The sequence below is a fragment of the Maylandia zebra genome, linkage group LG10, assembly GCF_041146795.1.
Source record: "Maylandia zebra isolate NMK-2024a linkage group LG10, Mzebra_GT3a, whole genome shotgun sequence".
NCBI lineage: Eukaryota > Metazoa > Chordata > Actinopteri > Cichliformes > Cichlidae > Maylandia > Maylandia zebra.
In genome coordinates, this window is record NC_135176.1 from 4,637,900 (window position 1) to 4,654,657 (window position 16,758).

A 16,758-nucleotide genomic window follows, 5' to 3' on the forward strand; every position below is an offset into this window, starting at 1 on the left:
GGTGTAGATAACAGTGTGTGTGACTGGGGTAATGAAACTTTCAGTAGAAAGTGCTTTGAGTTGTCAATCTCTCATTGTTTCAGTGAAACTGTAAGAATGCTTATGTTAACCTGGCTAACACAAAAAGATGCTCTTACGTTTGTCTGGGAGATGTTTAGTACCTGCATGGTACTGTCAGCAGTCTGAGCTCTGTTTCAATAGTGAGTTTCAAGTGAGCAATAGGATTTCAGCTGTAAGGATGAGCTCAGGATAGTTTTCTCACCTCTTAGAATCACATCACTGTAACTTCCTATGCTAAGCTCAGCTTCTCAGTGAGGGATTTGCTATGTGTTGTTTGTTAACTAACTAACTGTAATAACTTGCCTTGTTGATTTGCCAAATTTATATCTGCTAGTCACAGAAAATAAATGTTTCCACATGTCTAGTAAAGTATCTTTGCACTGATTATATAGCTGGTCATCCAATTCTGCATAGACATGGTCAGAAGTTCATGTGTCCTAATCAGTTTGGTGATCAGAACTTTTATTTAATCAGCATCACACTATATATATCAAAGTTAAACCTTTGAGATGAGAATGTTGGGTATCACCACCACCAGGAGGGTGGATCTGACTGAGAAATTGTAGGACTGCACACTCATATGATAATTCAAGAGAAAACCATTATATTCATTTTTATTTATTACTTCCAGTTCAGCAGTCATGATTAAGGGTTTGCAGCAGTGACCTGAGATGACAGTCAAAAGGTAATCCTCTTTTTTCACTCTAAATGGGGCCATATTATATTAAATAAGACTGGAGCAGTTTGGTCATTTGAAATATAATGCAGATATAAGACACTTCCACACTAGCTCCACTTTTCAAATCCAGACACTTGTCCATATTTTGCATGTAGTCTATGGCCCAAAATTCCCATTGTTAAATTCTGAATAGTAACCATGATGAAACCACCGTCCCGTGACTCTGGCAATGTAACTGTGAGTCTAAAAAGTCTGCATTGTATCGATCAAAGGAATCGCACAGATAACTTCATGTTTTTCTCTTTGTAAAGCAGCGTGTGGATGCTAAAAGGCTTGTAAAGTGTGTCAAAGCGAGACAGAGCGTTCCGTCCAACAGGGCGCTGACATTAATGACCCATCTGTATCCATCTCTGCATTAACATTTGTATGAAAGGCCAAACACCCAGTGTGTCACCACTCATCCCCCTTTTGATGGATTTGCATGAAATTTGGTTTCATGCCTCAAACCGGGATCCTTATAACAAAGCAAAAGGTCACCATGCAGATACCTGCTATTCAGCACCACGGTCACACTTGGTTAGAAAATGTCCAGCTATTAAATGAAATGGATTAAACGGAAATGAAACCTGTCTAAAAACAGGTGTTATTTTACTAAATGTTACTACAATTGTCGCAAATGCTTTTACTCTGACAGCACTATGGCTATTTAAGCTCCAGTCATGTTAATGACTATGTCTGTGAAGGTTCTCTTACGCAGGTAACCTACAGGTACAATATACTACAGGAATGTCAAATTCTTGATACCATTTTTGATTCAGTGGTGGAAAATTAAAAAAAAAAAAAGAGATCAGAATATCAGCCAGGGCAGGGAGCCTCTCCCACACCTGCATATGTGTTCATTTACGGCCCTGTTACAGACCTGGCACTATATGTTCTGATCACATAGAGTCGGTAAGGTATCTATAATTAAATAATAATGTTTATAGGTAACAGCTACAGTTATGGTAACTGTTTAACACAGTTATCCTGTAACTGTTAAATTAAAACACCATCATCTCATATTTCATGACTTTTCCTGCTTCAGAGTGTTTATCCAAAATTCAATTATGTTGTTCAGATGTGTGATTATGTTAGCCTTTGTGTTATTTTTTGTACCACTAGTTTATTATGTTATTCTAATGTGCATTTTAACTTTATGATCTGTAATTAAATAATCTAAATCACTGATAAAACTAATAATAACAAACTAATAATTCCCGTCTTACTTAAAATTTAAAAAATTACATGCAAATTAAAAAATGAGCTTTTTCAAGAAATAACTGTTGCAGCTGTTGTTGCAGGAGAGGTCAACATGACTTGCTGTTGCTAAAACAGGGGCTTTTCTGATCTCGTGAAATTCCATAGTCATGCTTTAAAATCCTTTATCGAGTCTGTTGTGCTTCTGCTTGTGCAGCTAGTGGAGATAGGGTTATGTACCTGCCTGTCTGCCGCACTGAGTGAAATTGTGTGTCAGCCGGATGAGGCAGAGGGCAAATTGTTGCAAATCAGATCTGGATCGGTGAGTGCACTTATGCATAAATGCAATGTATTTGTAACTTTGTAACTTTTTGAAGAGCAAAAAGAACATTCCAAGCAGTAAAAGGTACTTACTTGTACCATGAGGCAATAATGATACTCTTAGATTTGAATGTTTTATTGTAATTATGAAATATGTATAAATTTAAATACACTATAAAAGACAAAAACTGAGTTTCTACAATCCTCTCAAGCTTGAATGTCAGTGTTTATAGTTCAACACAGCTTACTCACCCAAGTTGCAGGCTTAACAGCTTAGACAGTCCAGCGTAAAGTAGCAGGAACATCTGTGCCACATATGGATTAGAAGTAACCAACTCCCAATGGGACACACTGCCGAAGGTGGTTGAGAACGACAGAGCTGAGGTCCAGACAGACAAGCAGCTGCTGCCCAACCAGTCAGATATAGTGGTGGTTGACATGGAGCAGAAAATTACAGTTTTTCCTGATCACTTTTAACTTTTGCAAATCAGCAGAATCGTGGTGGAGAGTTAACAGTAATCTTTCACAGCAAGATGTTTCAGGGTTTTCACCGTCCTGTTTGCTGGGGATTCTGTTAACAAGTAGTAGATAGTAGACACAGCTTTGAGTGATCACTGTAGTGGACTTGCTCTATGAAAGAGTACAGTTAGAGGTGCCAGGGGTCAGGGGCCGAGCCACTGAACTCCTAAACATACAAAAAGCTATTTTATTCCATGTATATAATAAGTGAATTATGTGTATGATCTTAAACTCAGGATGTAGTGCATTCTTTGACATCACACAACACCATAAAGTGTGAGAATATTAGATATTTTTACCATGAACAATCAGAAGATTCAAGAAAATAATTATCAGATGACCTGAAAGAGAATATGATGCTACTTTTATTTATTCACACAACAAAATTTTTTAAAAGCACCATCTGGACACAGCAGAAATGATATGATCATGAAAATGGCAGCTTCCATGGCCGAGGAGAGTCATTACTGAGAATTACGAGTGGCTAAGGAGAGCACCCAGGGAGCATGCAATCATAGATGTATATTTGTACTGGCACTTTGCTGCCGCTTCATTAGTTTATGTTAGAAATAAAAAGTGGCAATAAAAGTTAACATGGTCAGTGCCACTAACATGAAATAGAGAAGAATTATTTCTTCATGTTATATGCCAGGACTTTAGACATATATATATATATATATATGGAACACATATACAATGTGTTCCATACTCATCTTTGAAACTCTTTGAAGTACATCCATGTAAAATCCTGGAACAACCTGACAAGATAACATGTTTCTCACACACAATGTAGCCTGACAGTGGCTATCGATTCTCCATTGCAACTCAGCCTTCTTCCATAGCATGCCCATATTGAATGTCCATTAACACTGTATTTGTGGATTTACCTGGCACACATGTCCCATGAATAGAAAACAGCCTAAAATAAAGAGGGACTGGAAAAGACACGAAGAAGAGGGCGCGGGACGGGGGTCGTCACGGCATCTTTGTTGGTTTGTTGCCTCCCTTTGTCACAGTGATGGAGCAGGAGGACAGGCCCCGGATGGTGTATGGGCATCATTAATGGGAGTCACACTGAGGCTGTCAGTGGGGTGTCCAGGAGCCACATGTGACCGTGCTGCTATGATCGCATGTGTGTATCCATGATGATATGCAGACTATGCTTTAAGAGCTATAGCATGCTTGAGCATGAAGGCATGTGATTACATTTCGTTCATCCACATAGACACAGGATAGAAACAGGATATATAGTGGTTGGCAAACAAAGCTAAAAGAAACTGCATCATAGAGTGGCTAAAGTCACGCTATTATGAAACAGATGCTGCTTTTTTTCAACAAAAAAAACCTCAAAAAATAACTGCATCTTTACCTAATCAATAGTTAATGTAAGCATTGCTTCGAGCTGTTATTTTATAGTATATCGTAAACTGATAGTTAAAGTTTGCAATCTTGTGATTTAGACAGTTTAAAATGAAACTAAATTAAATGGTAAACATTATTATAATATCATTGTTTGTTCACAGTAAAAAGTGCTAATAAAGTTTAATTAGAAATTCAGCATTAATTAAAGATGGCTGCTATACAGTGTTATTGTTATGTTTGCTATGCATGTTTGAAAATGAGTTAATTGCTGAGTAAGTTTGTTTCTTTGACTTTTTAAAAATTAAATGAATTAAAGTGATTTTCTGCTGCTTAGTTTAAAACAAACACTGATGCTATAGGATAGGATGCTGTAACCAACTTACACTTTACTGCTGAGAAAGTCATTTTAGAGACAGAGCCACTCTGGTATTTGTTGATGTGGACATTGGAAAAAGTCTGCATGCAATGTGCTTTGAAAATGTGGAACAGCAGGAAACAAACACTGCCAGCAGGAGTTTAGTTAGTCCCAGGTTTGTTTGTCCAACACATACCGTATGTGTTCATTTATGCATATGTGATGACCTTTTTTGGACGTATGGTTAAGATGGTGACGATGCGTCTTTTCACCTCCTTTTCTCCACCGCCCTGATTCACAGCCTCCTGGGATGATTATTAATCTAATAATTAAACATTTATTGCCAACAGCACCTGCTCTCTCTCACTCCTCTGAAACCCTCAGGACCCCACCGCAGAGAGAGAGCGCGAGAGAGGAGGAGAGCTGGAGAGGGAGGGAGGGACACAGGAGGAGCCAGAGGGAGGGGTTGGAGAGAGGAGAGCAATTCGAAAGGGTCATCATCACATTGCTGGATTCTTTTACACCAGCGAGAAGCTGTTGTTTTGTATGGCGGCAGACAGCATGTGAAGTTATTTGATCCCAGAACAAAAGAAACAAGGAGGAAGGAACAATCCGATGCTGGGAGGGATTCACAGCGAGGGGCCCCTGACTCAGTCTGACATCTACAAGCAATTAATCTCCTAATCGTCTGACTTCTTTTCACTCACTTTTATTTTTTATTCAAGATTTCTCTGCTTTTTTTCTTCAAAATGTTTGGAAATGTCTGATTCAACTTGAGATGAAAAGAGCATCTCTTTAGCTCTTCTTAACCCCGAGTAAGGAGGAAAAGCATATTCAGCACCAGGCAGAGTCACACTTTTAAAATTAACAGAGTGAGAGAGACAGTGAGAAGTACAGAGAGAGGGAGTGCAGGTCCCTCTGTGCACCACGATGCTGCGCTACCTGATCAAGACCTTGTTGCAGATGAATCTGTTCACAGACACCATCCGAAACCCTTCCAATGGAACTGATGTCTACTTCAACGGCTCCCTGCAATCCTTCAACGGCTCCCTGCCGCCCTTCAACAGCTCGCTGTTCGAGTGGGGAAACTTCACCGGCTTCAACGGTAAGTGTATCTTCCCCTCATTAACCCCCCATCTTCAACCTCCTCAAAACACACATGGCATTCTTGAACAAGACACCTGAGTCTCTGTTGCAACGGGGATCTGAAACTGAAAAGGAAAATGTGACCTCGTGTGAGGTCACTGGAGATAAACAGATGTAATGTCAGGATTCATATCATTCATATACTCCTGGACACTCTTGTGTCCAGGAGTATATGACGATCAGCAAACATAAAGTGTTGTTACTAGACTATAGTAGAAGGTGTTGATCTTTAAGCGTAAACTTTATGATCTAAACTTTCTAATCACATGTCCATCCTTCAGTTACCACCGAACCAATACTGCATCCCCACTTGCCTCATGCTTTCTTCTCGCAGGGAAATTAAAAAGGGGAGTTGGGAGTCAGCAAACTGGCATCACATACTTGTCAGGGTGTTTTTGTGGGCTATGAGTGAAATGTGACAGAGACACAGTATTACCCAATAACACCGCCTGTTTTGCAGACCGTGAGTGGCAGCCTGCTCACTCTGCTAAATGAAGCTGTCTGCTGTCAGGCACGATGCACCCAAACTGTCAGATCTTTTTAACTTTCGCCATCAAGCTCATCTTTACCCAGTGATGAAGCTCAGAGCTGTGTTGGCTTTGTTTTTTTCCTTTTTGCTCTGGGCGGAATTTATTAATGTCTGCTTTTTTATGGTTCTGGTAGGAGTTTTGTTGTTAACATGTGACTACACGTTACATACCATATATATATATATATATATATATATATATATATATATATATATATACACACACACACATATATATATACACACACATATATAAGTATATACATTGAGTGAGATAGAGAGAGAATGAGAGTGTTAGTGCAAGTGTACAGGGGTAGAGTTCTGTAGTTATGTCCAGACATTGGCATGATGTCTGATTCAATGAGTACCATAGCTTTGTCTCCATGTAATTGCATACCAATGAAAGCTGCATTCAGACACACACACACACACACACACACACACACACACACACACACATACACACACACACACACACACACACACACACACACACACACACACACACACACACACACACATCATTGTCAGATGCATCAATCACATTCAGCATATGTTATTTACCTAAAAACAAATGTGATCTTTCTTTTATCGCTCAGTCCCGAGTTGGTAAAACATCCAGCTGCTTCCCAGCTCGAGTCCACTGACTAACGGTAAAGAGGGAAAGCAAAGGTACACACTCTTTGTGATTGCGTGGGTGTATACTGTCACAGAAGAGAGTGATGCTTCCCTTTGATGAGTGGACATGGGTGTGAAAGGTGCATTTGCTTCTGAGCCACCCATTCCCTCCTCCCTCCTGTCCCCATAGCCAGCTTCAAACAGCCTCAATAATGCCGAGTTTATAGCTTCTTTTTCATTGCCATCACACTTCTATTTCTCTCTCTCTCTTGCCATCTGTAAACTCTAATGGAGTGTAGATTGAGTGTTTGTGGGGTTCACTCCTAAAATCTATAGAGAAAGTAAGCAGGAGAGGCAGCAATGAATCTATTGAGGCTGGAGCAGAGAAACACAGTCTGATAGGCTGATAGACAGACATGCCTGCTGTGCATCTCAGCCTCATATTCTTGGGAATCTTTCTCTGTAGCTCACAGAAATTGAATCCCCCCCTTCAGTCTTTAAGTGATATAGATATATTCAGGCAGCCACTTGAGGACGTGTGGGGTTAGATGTAATAGTTTGACTAATCAATGATCAATGAGGGAAGGTATAAAAGCTTTTTTCTTTTGTGAACATGTCACAGAGATGTGGATTGACTATATGAAAGGAAAGAAAATGATAACCTCTGATATCTAAATTACATCCTGCAAAAGTAATCATTGTCCAGATTTGCACTGCAACCCCGCAAAGACACATACATATTTAAAAACCATAATAGAGACGTATTTTCCTGGCCCCCATGTGCTGATTCATCACTGGGGAGGGGATGGGTGGTCAAACTGTGGGTATCCAGGCGAGAAGCTCAATAGCAAGTCAGTGGGCGGACAGCTCGTGTGGGTCAACCTGGAGCTCAGAGGGAGGCTCAATGGGAAAATCAATGCAGCCCGATAACCAATTTGGGAAATAATGGACATCACAGCACTATAGTGGACTGCTGGTACATTTATCAGTTCATTCACTCTCTGCCTCTCACTCTGTCTCTGTTTCTTTCTTTATCACACCTCTTCTGTTGACTGTTTCTTTTACTCCTTTAACTGACAGTCACTAATTGAGGTTCATTCATTTGCAATTGATTGTTGGAAGCTTGTTTCTTATTATATTTACAACTTTGCTTCCTTATGTTGTTGTTCAATTTGGTTTCAGAAGAATTTATTCAAAAGATGTTGTTTGAATGTTTTTAGTCATTTAATAAAGAACGAAAAAGTGATTTTTGTCATAAATGATGAACTTTAAATAATTCTTCCCTGAATCGAAGGATTAAAACAATTCTTCTCTGCTGCTGCACTCTGGCTCCAGCACCAGACTATGGAGATACATTCATAATCCATAGGAGCCTTCTGAACCTCCACTTGGTTCAATAAGTGAGACAGGTGCTCTTTGGGGAACAGATGCTTGAATCAGAGTTGAGATATTCAGCTTGTGAATCAATATGAAGAGTGTTCAGGAGCTGTGATGCACAAGTACCGTGAACGAAATCACTTTAATTTTTCAAAGATGTAAAAGCATAATGTAATCAAGCCTTTAAAAAGAATATTTGAATGAAAAATTAATAAGATTTTCTCTTTTAAGATTGTCACTGAACGGCCACATTTAAAATCACTGTACTTCTGATATATATTTTATGTAGTTATTGAATTTTATAGACATAAAGACCTCTGAATTTGGGCTCTTGTGGGTGGAGATACCAGTGGTCAAGTTGTATGTGTGTGCTCTAATGGAACCATTTAACCATTTTATGGAGGTCAGCTTAGTCCCTCTTTGCTTTTTTCACTTCAACTCTGGAATAAACGTGTGTGTGTGTGTGTGTGTGTTCAGTGCAGTACAGTTACTTCTAAATATGTATATTTTGCATATATCAATATGCAAAATCCCCTAAAAAAGTACTCTCCCACACACAACATCCAAAACTACTTTTATTTGTGCAGAAGCAGGGTCGCCTGCAGAATCTTTATCAAGGGAAATCAGCATTTAATACAATCACTTCTGTTCATTTTACACACTATTTCAACACTCTGAAATCAAAAACAGCCTATTGAAGCTCTAGAAATGTGGTGCCCTGATGCCCACCGGGAGGAACATTAAACTTGCTCCTGCTGTGCTGGATGTTAAGTATGATGGCTGTTTGCTGTTAATGGGGCTGTCAATCTAGTAGAGAGTACATATGTGCAGAGGGCTTTGGAGCTATAACACAAAATGGATATTGAAAAAATGTTTTACCTTCTACATCCTGCATTCCTCATTTAATGGTTAGATAGTATAGATGTATTATTAATAAATGACTAGGGAGCATTCAGGAAGCCAAACATCTTTATTCATAGTATGCACAAAGGTCTGGAAACCACTAGTTGTTTCACCTCAGCTACTGTCACTGTCCCTGCCTCTTTCTCTGTCTCACATCTCATAGACTCGAGACATGGATGGTCCAATACACTGAGATGCATGCTAATTTAAAGGCACTGAAAACGCAGACACAGATGCCATTTCACCTCTTACTTACTGTCAAAGCTGGTTCCAGCTCCAGCACAAAGTCTGCATCATTAGATGTGACCTTTCTCTTTGAGCTTGTGCTGATGCTGGCAGTGCGACCGCAGCTGGGACTTTGTAGCAGGTTAGAAAGAGAATGCCTGATGACCAGTGAGAGCTCAGTAGTGGCTGGCCAGGCACACTATGGTGGAGGGTGGGAGGTGCGGATATTTAGACGCCACATACTGATGGCATCAATCCAAAGCAAGCACACTATCACAATAAACCTGGCAATGCAATGTCAGATAGACCAACTTTTCTTTTAACTCACTCATTATTAAAAAAAACAATAGGATTCAATACTGTGTCTCTAAAAAGAATGAGGTACTTCAACAGAGCACACAATCCTTTTAAAAAGGATCTGTTTGTATCACACCTTGTCAAAATGAAGACAGCTACAGTGCACAACTGTAGTAAAAGCTGACATGACATGGTCCACAATACTCAAAAAAATCAACACGTAACTTAAAGTGCTTCTCTTGTCATATAGAGATGCTTTAGTTGGGATGGTGAATGCAGGAGTATGACAAACATCTAAACAAAATGGTATTTTAAGTACAATTAAGCCTCAATCAGATTATGATTTCCGCAACTGTGAAGCTGGCATAATGGTTTTTAAAAGCAGAAATTCATGTCTGAAAACATGAAAAGACTAACAGCATCCACAAAGCCAAACTGGCACATGTACACAACTTATAGGAACGGTGATATCAAGGAGTAATTAATGACTACAGAAAGTTAGGTTTCGAGTGGAGGCTATGAAATATATGATATAAGAGGACCAACATACTTATACAAGACTAGAGTCTCTGGTAGTTTCTTTGTAGAAATCTCCACAACCTCATTAGGCAAAATAAAACAGTGATACCTCCAGGATGGTGCAGATGAAGATGCGTGCAAAATTGAAGGTGGATGATGTTAATTTCAGTAAAAACAACACTGTCATCATCATCACTTGCACATTCTGCTCTGGCCATCTATCCCTTTATCTTGCTCACTCCCACGAGCTGCTCTGCCTCACTTCAATTTACGTCAGCTCACCTTGATTTATCGGCATGTCTGGTGCATAAACAGTATTACACATTGTGTGAATACATAACTAAAGGGAAATTAAAAAACGCCAGCGATTGCCTTGTGAATATATCTGTGTGTGTTTGTTTAGCTACTCAAGGATCTAAGTCACTGCATATTCATCTCCTGTTCCTCTCCATCCATTCCATGCTCCTTCACCTTATCCCTTCATCCATCTCTCCCATATTCCCCATTAAGAAACCTCCTCAGCTTCCTCCCGCAGAGGAGGCTCAACAACAGCTCGGCAGTCCGACCAGGTAGCCCATTACTGCCAGATCATCTTCACGTATTTTCAGCTGCTGTCAGCTTGAGCCTGCTCATCGCAGTTTCCATTACCTGCTGCATCACTGATAAGCTTATCATCCACAATTTCACTTTAAAGCCCCAATTTGTCGCTGCAGTAGGGGGGGCGACTGTTTGAAGAATTGTCACGTAACTGCTCGCATGATTGGTCCCATCGAGCTTTTCTTTCCATACGCAATTTTCACAGATTTGAAAGATTGTAAAAGTTTCTTTGGCATGGGTATATTTACATCTGCCATTTGAGAATTGAAACACCTTTATATATCAAGGTAAATTTTTCTGTTAGACATTACGACAAGGATAAATGGCTGATTGAACGGACTGATTGCAAATCTTTCTCTCCTTTCATGCTGAGATTTTACACCAGACAGACCCTTTTGTCATGCTTTTCATGCTTATTTCCCCTGTGTCTGAGATCATATGCAGAATTATGTACATAACTGAGCTGGAATGGAAATTAGGGAGCATCTGTGGCAATGATGAACATGGAGGAGAGGGGACTAAGTAGAGACAGAGAGAGAGAGGGCAAAAGATGCTACTTTGCAAATAGAAGAGAGCTCTGCATATGCTAATAGCAACTTGGAAACCTTCCTCCATCACACCAAGGATTTCTCCAGGTGGTGAACGCAAGCAGATACTGATGAAGACGTACAGTTCTGTGAAAAATATTTAAATAAATACAAAATGATGATTTCATCGATTAAGGGAAAAAATTACCCAAACGTACCTGGCCCTAACCTCCTAATAACGTGTTTCATAACCTGTGACTTGGGAAAATGAAGACTGACCACTGTTTTAAATATGGTTCATTATGTTTTTAATTTTGTTCATAGTTTGCTTTGGCTTAGATATTAGCTTCAAAACTGAAAAGGTGGACAGACTCAGCATTTGACCCATGGATGGCTCCTGATAAACATCAAAGACCCTCAGAGTTATTGTAGTTCAGTTCATCCAAATGTAGTTGAGACATTTTAGTATTTTCAGTATTCTGCAGAATCACTGCTGCCCATCAGTGCCATTTGGATCCCTAAAATTCTTCAATTATATGCTCCAGTTATACTAAGATCTTAATTTGCTGACAACATCACAGATGCACAATCAATCAAATCCCTCATCACTAGAAGACAAAAAAAGAGGTTTAGCCTTCATGAGGACTCCTTATAAATTATCTACACTTCCATTCTCAATGACTCCCACTTCATTGCTTTAAACAGACTGGCTGCATGATTCATTTGGGAGCTCCCAGACAAGGAGGTGGTCAATCAAAATGAGGGGTTAAGTGTGTTGACGACTCAGGGGTCAGCAAGAGAGGTTGTGGCCCTTAACCCAGCGACAAACACCCTCTAACCCTGACAACATAATAACAGAGGGAGCTTCCTGGGGATATTAAGTGTGATGACATAGTTCTTTTGTTTATCACATCTGCCTTACGCCATTGTTATTCCAATCAGTGTGATTAGTTATGACAAGGTGTAAGCAATGTCCTGTCCAAGCTGATCACTGAATTAAGTGAATGTAGTAAAGTGGAACATAAACGTGTCTTAAACTGAAACCATTCATGTACTTTAAATGAAACACACATCATAACGCAAACATTGCTTTCCCGAAGTCAGATCTTGCATCATCATTATGGACTAATGGAACAACCAGTATGCATGGTATTCTTCTCATCAAAGTCATTTTTTCCCTGTGTTTAACAAATGGAGTTACAACAGAAACCCAGCGTGAGTAGAGTGAAGGCATGAAGTGCATGTTTTTAAATGCAAATTGAATGCTGGTGCAGTAAAATGACTTAGGCTGTCTCCTGCACACACAAAGTGAAGTAAATGTCAATATTCTATATTTGCTAACACTATGCAGACAGGTAAAAACACAAAAGCTATTAGCAAAGGCAGAAAACAAATCTCCCTCTCTTCTGCTCTCACAACCATACACATACAATCTAATACATATAGCCGTCTCCAAAATCCATGTCAAATCACAGCCCCATTGCCAATTATCTTCTGAATCCTTTGGAGGGAAGGAAACTTGCAATGACAACCCTGTAGTGTCAACACAATTGGTTATGCATGGTTATGAATACTAAGATATAAAAACAAAGTGAAGAGTGCAGATCATGATGGGTTTGTGTAACATACCATAATAAGTTTTCCTTCTGCTCCTTTCTGTGTTTTCAGTATATGAATTCTAGGTGAATGTGAACAGATGTGATGGATTAAAATGTTAAACAAGGCTATAGAAGGAATTTGTTCTGCCATTGTTTAGTTTTGTTATCTTCTGAGAGATTTCTTTTTTCAATCATTTCTATTCATTTTAATGTAACTGTGAGTTAAAGCAGCGGGGGAATATAAAATCATACCTCTGAATTGTAGGATTCCTGCTTCTGTTTGTAAGATTACAACAAATGGTTACACAATGGAATCGACTGCAATCACAGAGCTGCTTTGATTAAAGATTTTGATCTCTCTTTGTTCCTCTTACTTTCTTCTTTTTTGCATCTAACACTTGTAGACTCTTGTCTTAGCTAAATCTCCCTTGGAAATGAGACCTTTGATTTCGCTGGGATTAGGCTGAGTAAAAACGAAGCCTGAATTAATTAAAACCAGAAGAGCAGCTGCTCATTTAGGAGTTCTTGCACTGTTAAAAAAAGGAATCTTTGAATCTTTAAAGAGAAAACAGGCCGAGATAAATACAAAAATAACAGTCAGTATGCTTGAAAATACCTCATCAATGGTTTGATTTGTTCAATGTTATTTGATGCATGATCAGAATATCTGCATTGTCACATGCCAATAATGATTCATTATATAGGCCTGAGCTTAAATCATACGAGCTGGTGGTGCAACGATCACTTGGTAATTACTGAGTAAACCCTAATTAATAAGAGCAGTCAGTCTGTGACCTGCTTGGCATCCCTGTACATGCACATATACACAAATGCAGTCACACACAAATGCAGGACAAACAAAAGGCCTAAACTGAATTGACTTGATCAGAAATGTTCACTTCTCCTCTATGTCCAACTCCAAATGGCTAACACATAAAGACTAAAGTTAACTCTTAATTGCTGTCATATAAATGTAACTAGGTGCTTAATATCATATATATCAAATTTATATCAAATTTTGGCATTTATTTTCATTTTTGCTTGTGCCTTAAGTGAAAATCAGACTTTGGACGGATTAAAATAAAAAAATATGAAGTAAATCCTATTCCGATTACAGTTTATTGGATTTAACTGTGTGAAATAATAAACAGAAAATGACTCATAAACTCATAAAATCCTTTGGCTTCTCCTCCACTAAAGACTATTTGATGTCCTGCTTTGTAAATACAGAAAAAGCTAAAATATAATTAATTTGTATATTTTTGGTTTGGAATCAGATCCTCTTATGCTAATGAACTGTTGTTATTTTTCATTATGTAAGGGTTTAAACATATTTGCACCTGAGCTGCCCAGTATAACCAGTCTCCCATGTGTAGGCCAAGCTGGGAGCAGATGGCAGTCTGATTCATCCACTTTCCTTGTTCTGCTGCCCCGAGTCAGGTGACTCAAAACTGCTGCCATCCAGTCACACTCTTAATGCTGATGTAAACTGATATCCTGAACCTTTTTTAGTGACGTTACTACTGTCGGGTAAGCTTCATAAAGTGAAAGGTTGATCTAAGAAACATCGCTCAGTTCAAATCAGTTTTTCTAATGATTTCTATCCTGATGGGTCTCTTCTGGGATGCTAGTGGCTATCAATACAACTGAATGGTTTGGTCTGAGGATAAAAATGATGTGAATGCTGGATAACAAGCCCACATTTTTGACATCCAAATTAGACAGTGCCCTTTCAAACAGTGTGGGCCCACAGTAGTGGTGAATTGTGAGACTGTGGGGGCAAACCCACACTTATCCTCAAGTGGATGTGCCCACATAAAACCAACAGCAGTTTTGCCCGTTGGGGCCCTATATGGGCTTTCTTGGAGAAACTTCTCTTCGGGCCATAGAAAACCTATATTACTATATGTAGTAATTTTGCCCCTAAGAAGGAATTCAGTGAGCTTCAGTTTTCAGTGCCCACATGTGGCCCATGTAACATGTATAATACAGTGGAGCCAGACAGCAAACTGTGGGTCTCAGTACTTGTGTGAAATGTGGGGCACGTCTGGGTCACCATGGGCGTCCTTCTGGGTCCCACCAGAGCAATTAGTGAAATGCTCTGTATTGCCCCCCAGCACGTACACACAGTTTTTCTAAAATGTTGTTCAAGCAGAATGCAGAATACTAGGACACGTTAGTCATATATTAAACATTTCTGAGATGTTACCAGCCCAGCCTTTTCAAATCCAACCTGCCAATGGATCCAATCTGGTATTCAAAGCCAAAGCGTACTGACCCAATTCTGAAGTGCCAAATGGAAACAATATATATGGGAAAAACTAGTAAAAAGTGACAGTCAGAAGATGTAATGAGAAAAATGTCAAAGACAATTTTGGATGATGGATGGGTGGAAGAAATATCTCAGAAAGCGAGATTATGTTAAAGGTGAAAAGCCAGACACTTCCAGAAGAAAAGATAAAAGAGCTACGGAAGATGACAAAGCTATTGGAATTTCTTGACCAGTGACGCTGGGTTGTGTTTGAAACACAAGGTCAGTAAATGCACACATGCTATGAAAACAAATGTACATGTAAGACTGGAAGGGAAGCAGCTGCTCTCCACAGTTACATTGTGGATTGATATCATGAGGCCAATTCTCTCAAGGAGCAGAAGCCATGATGACTCCAGTTTTAAACAGTGAGACTACACTTCTCTGAGGTAAGAGTGAAACACCATCTGTACAGTAACCATAGCATAACATACATCCCATTATGATCACGTAAATACTTCTTAAAGTTAATACTTTTTAAAGGTTACAATCCTTTAAATCTTAGATAAACAATGAGATCATTATTATTATCATAAGTATAAAAACAATTCCTCAGTGATTGGAGAATATCATCAAAAGGCCAAATCTGAATACATTTGCAATGATAATATTATTCAGCTTTATTTTTGGAGCACTTTTTGAAACAAAGTTCTACATGCAAGTTAATTTTTTTTTTTTGCAAATGTCATATTTTAATTGCTATGAGATGTGGCTGAAAGGTCCAAACCACAGAGACCTGGGCAACCCTGGTAAGACGAACCACAGAGGAAACCTATGTGAGGACAGTATGTAACCTGACGATCTGAGACGCTGTATGTCCTCTATAAAATTATTATAAAACTAAAAGAAAAAAAATCCATCACACAGTACCACCACAGAGACATCTAGGTGGGTCCCAAATTCAAATATTTTGGCATATCTATGACAACCAGCCACAGAAAAAAAGTCTCTCTGGTGTCCATCAGTTACAGATTACATAAGAAACAGAAGACACCGGAACAACAGAAATCTACGAGTTCCCTACAAGTTCTGCTAAAGGTGCTCACACAAATATTTGATCTCCACTTTTCCTTGGTGCCTAAAATATTTGCTCATAACTGAATATGTCTATAATGTATATGGTTAAACAGACCAAACTATAAGGACTGTGTTTAAATTGTGTTACACACTGACAAAGCTAAAGAATTATTGCAGAGGACATGGAGTGAGGTGAACAGCAGCATGGCATATTGTGAGGGAAAGGACAGAGAAACAGTGACTCACAGTACAGTTCAAAGTGAATTGTAAAGCGTGAGTGTGCTGAGAGCCACAGGACAACAATGGAAACTGATATTTTCAGGAACTGTAATAAATGTATTAAGATGGGAGCTCTTCTTGCCGTTCACCAGCCTGATTACCATAAAGCTATTTATTAGGCTGATTTCCCGGGCTGAGAGCAACCACGACCAGGGAAAGGCGCGGAGGGGGTCGAGACCACGGGGAAAGGCTGACAGAAGGTTAAGGGCAAGTCGCCATGGAAACACACTGGGAGGATAGCAGGGAGTTATTGGAAATATTAGACATCCAGTTGCAGGTGGAG

The 16,758-nt window shown here is 39.3% G+C and overlaps 1 protein-coding gene across 4 annotated transcripts in view; it reads left to right on the plus strand.

Moving 5' to 3' along the window:
• The first annotated feature begins 5,050 nt into the window (after positions 1-5,050).
• Positions 5,051-16,758, plus strand: part of robo3 (roundabout, axon guidance receptor, homolog 3 (Drosophila)) — a 172,494-nt gene continuing 160,786 nt past the window's right edge. For all 4 annotated transcript variants that reach the window (XM_076888924.1, XM_076888926.1, XM_004567445.3 and 1 more), the window contains exon 1: positions 5,051-5,637. In XM_076888924.1, coding sequence (XP_076745039.1) covers positions 5,463-5,637 — 175 coding nt within the window. In that variant the 5' untranslated portion in view covers positions 5,051-5,462. The remainder of the gene's footprint in view (positions 5,638-16,758) is intronic.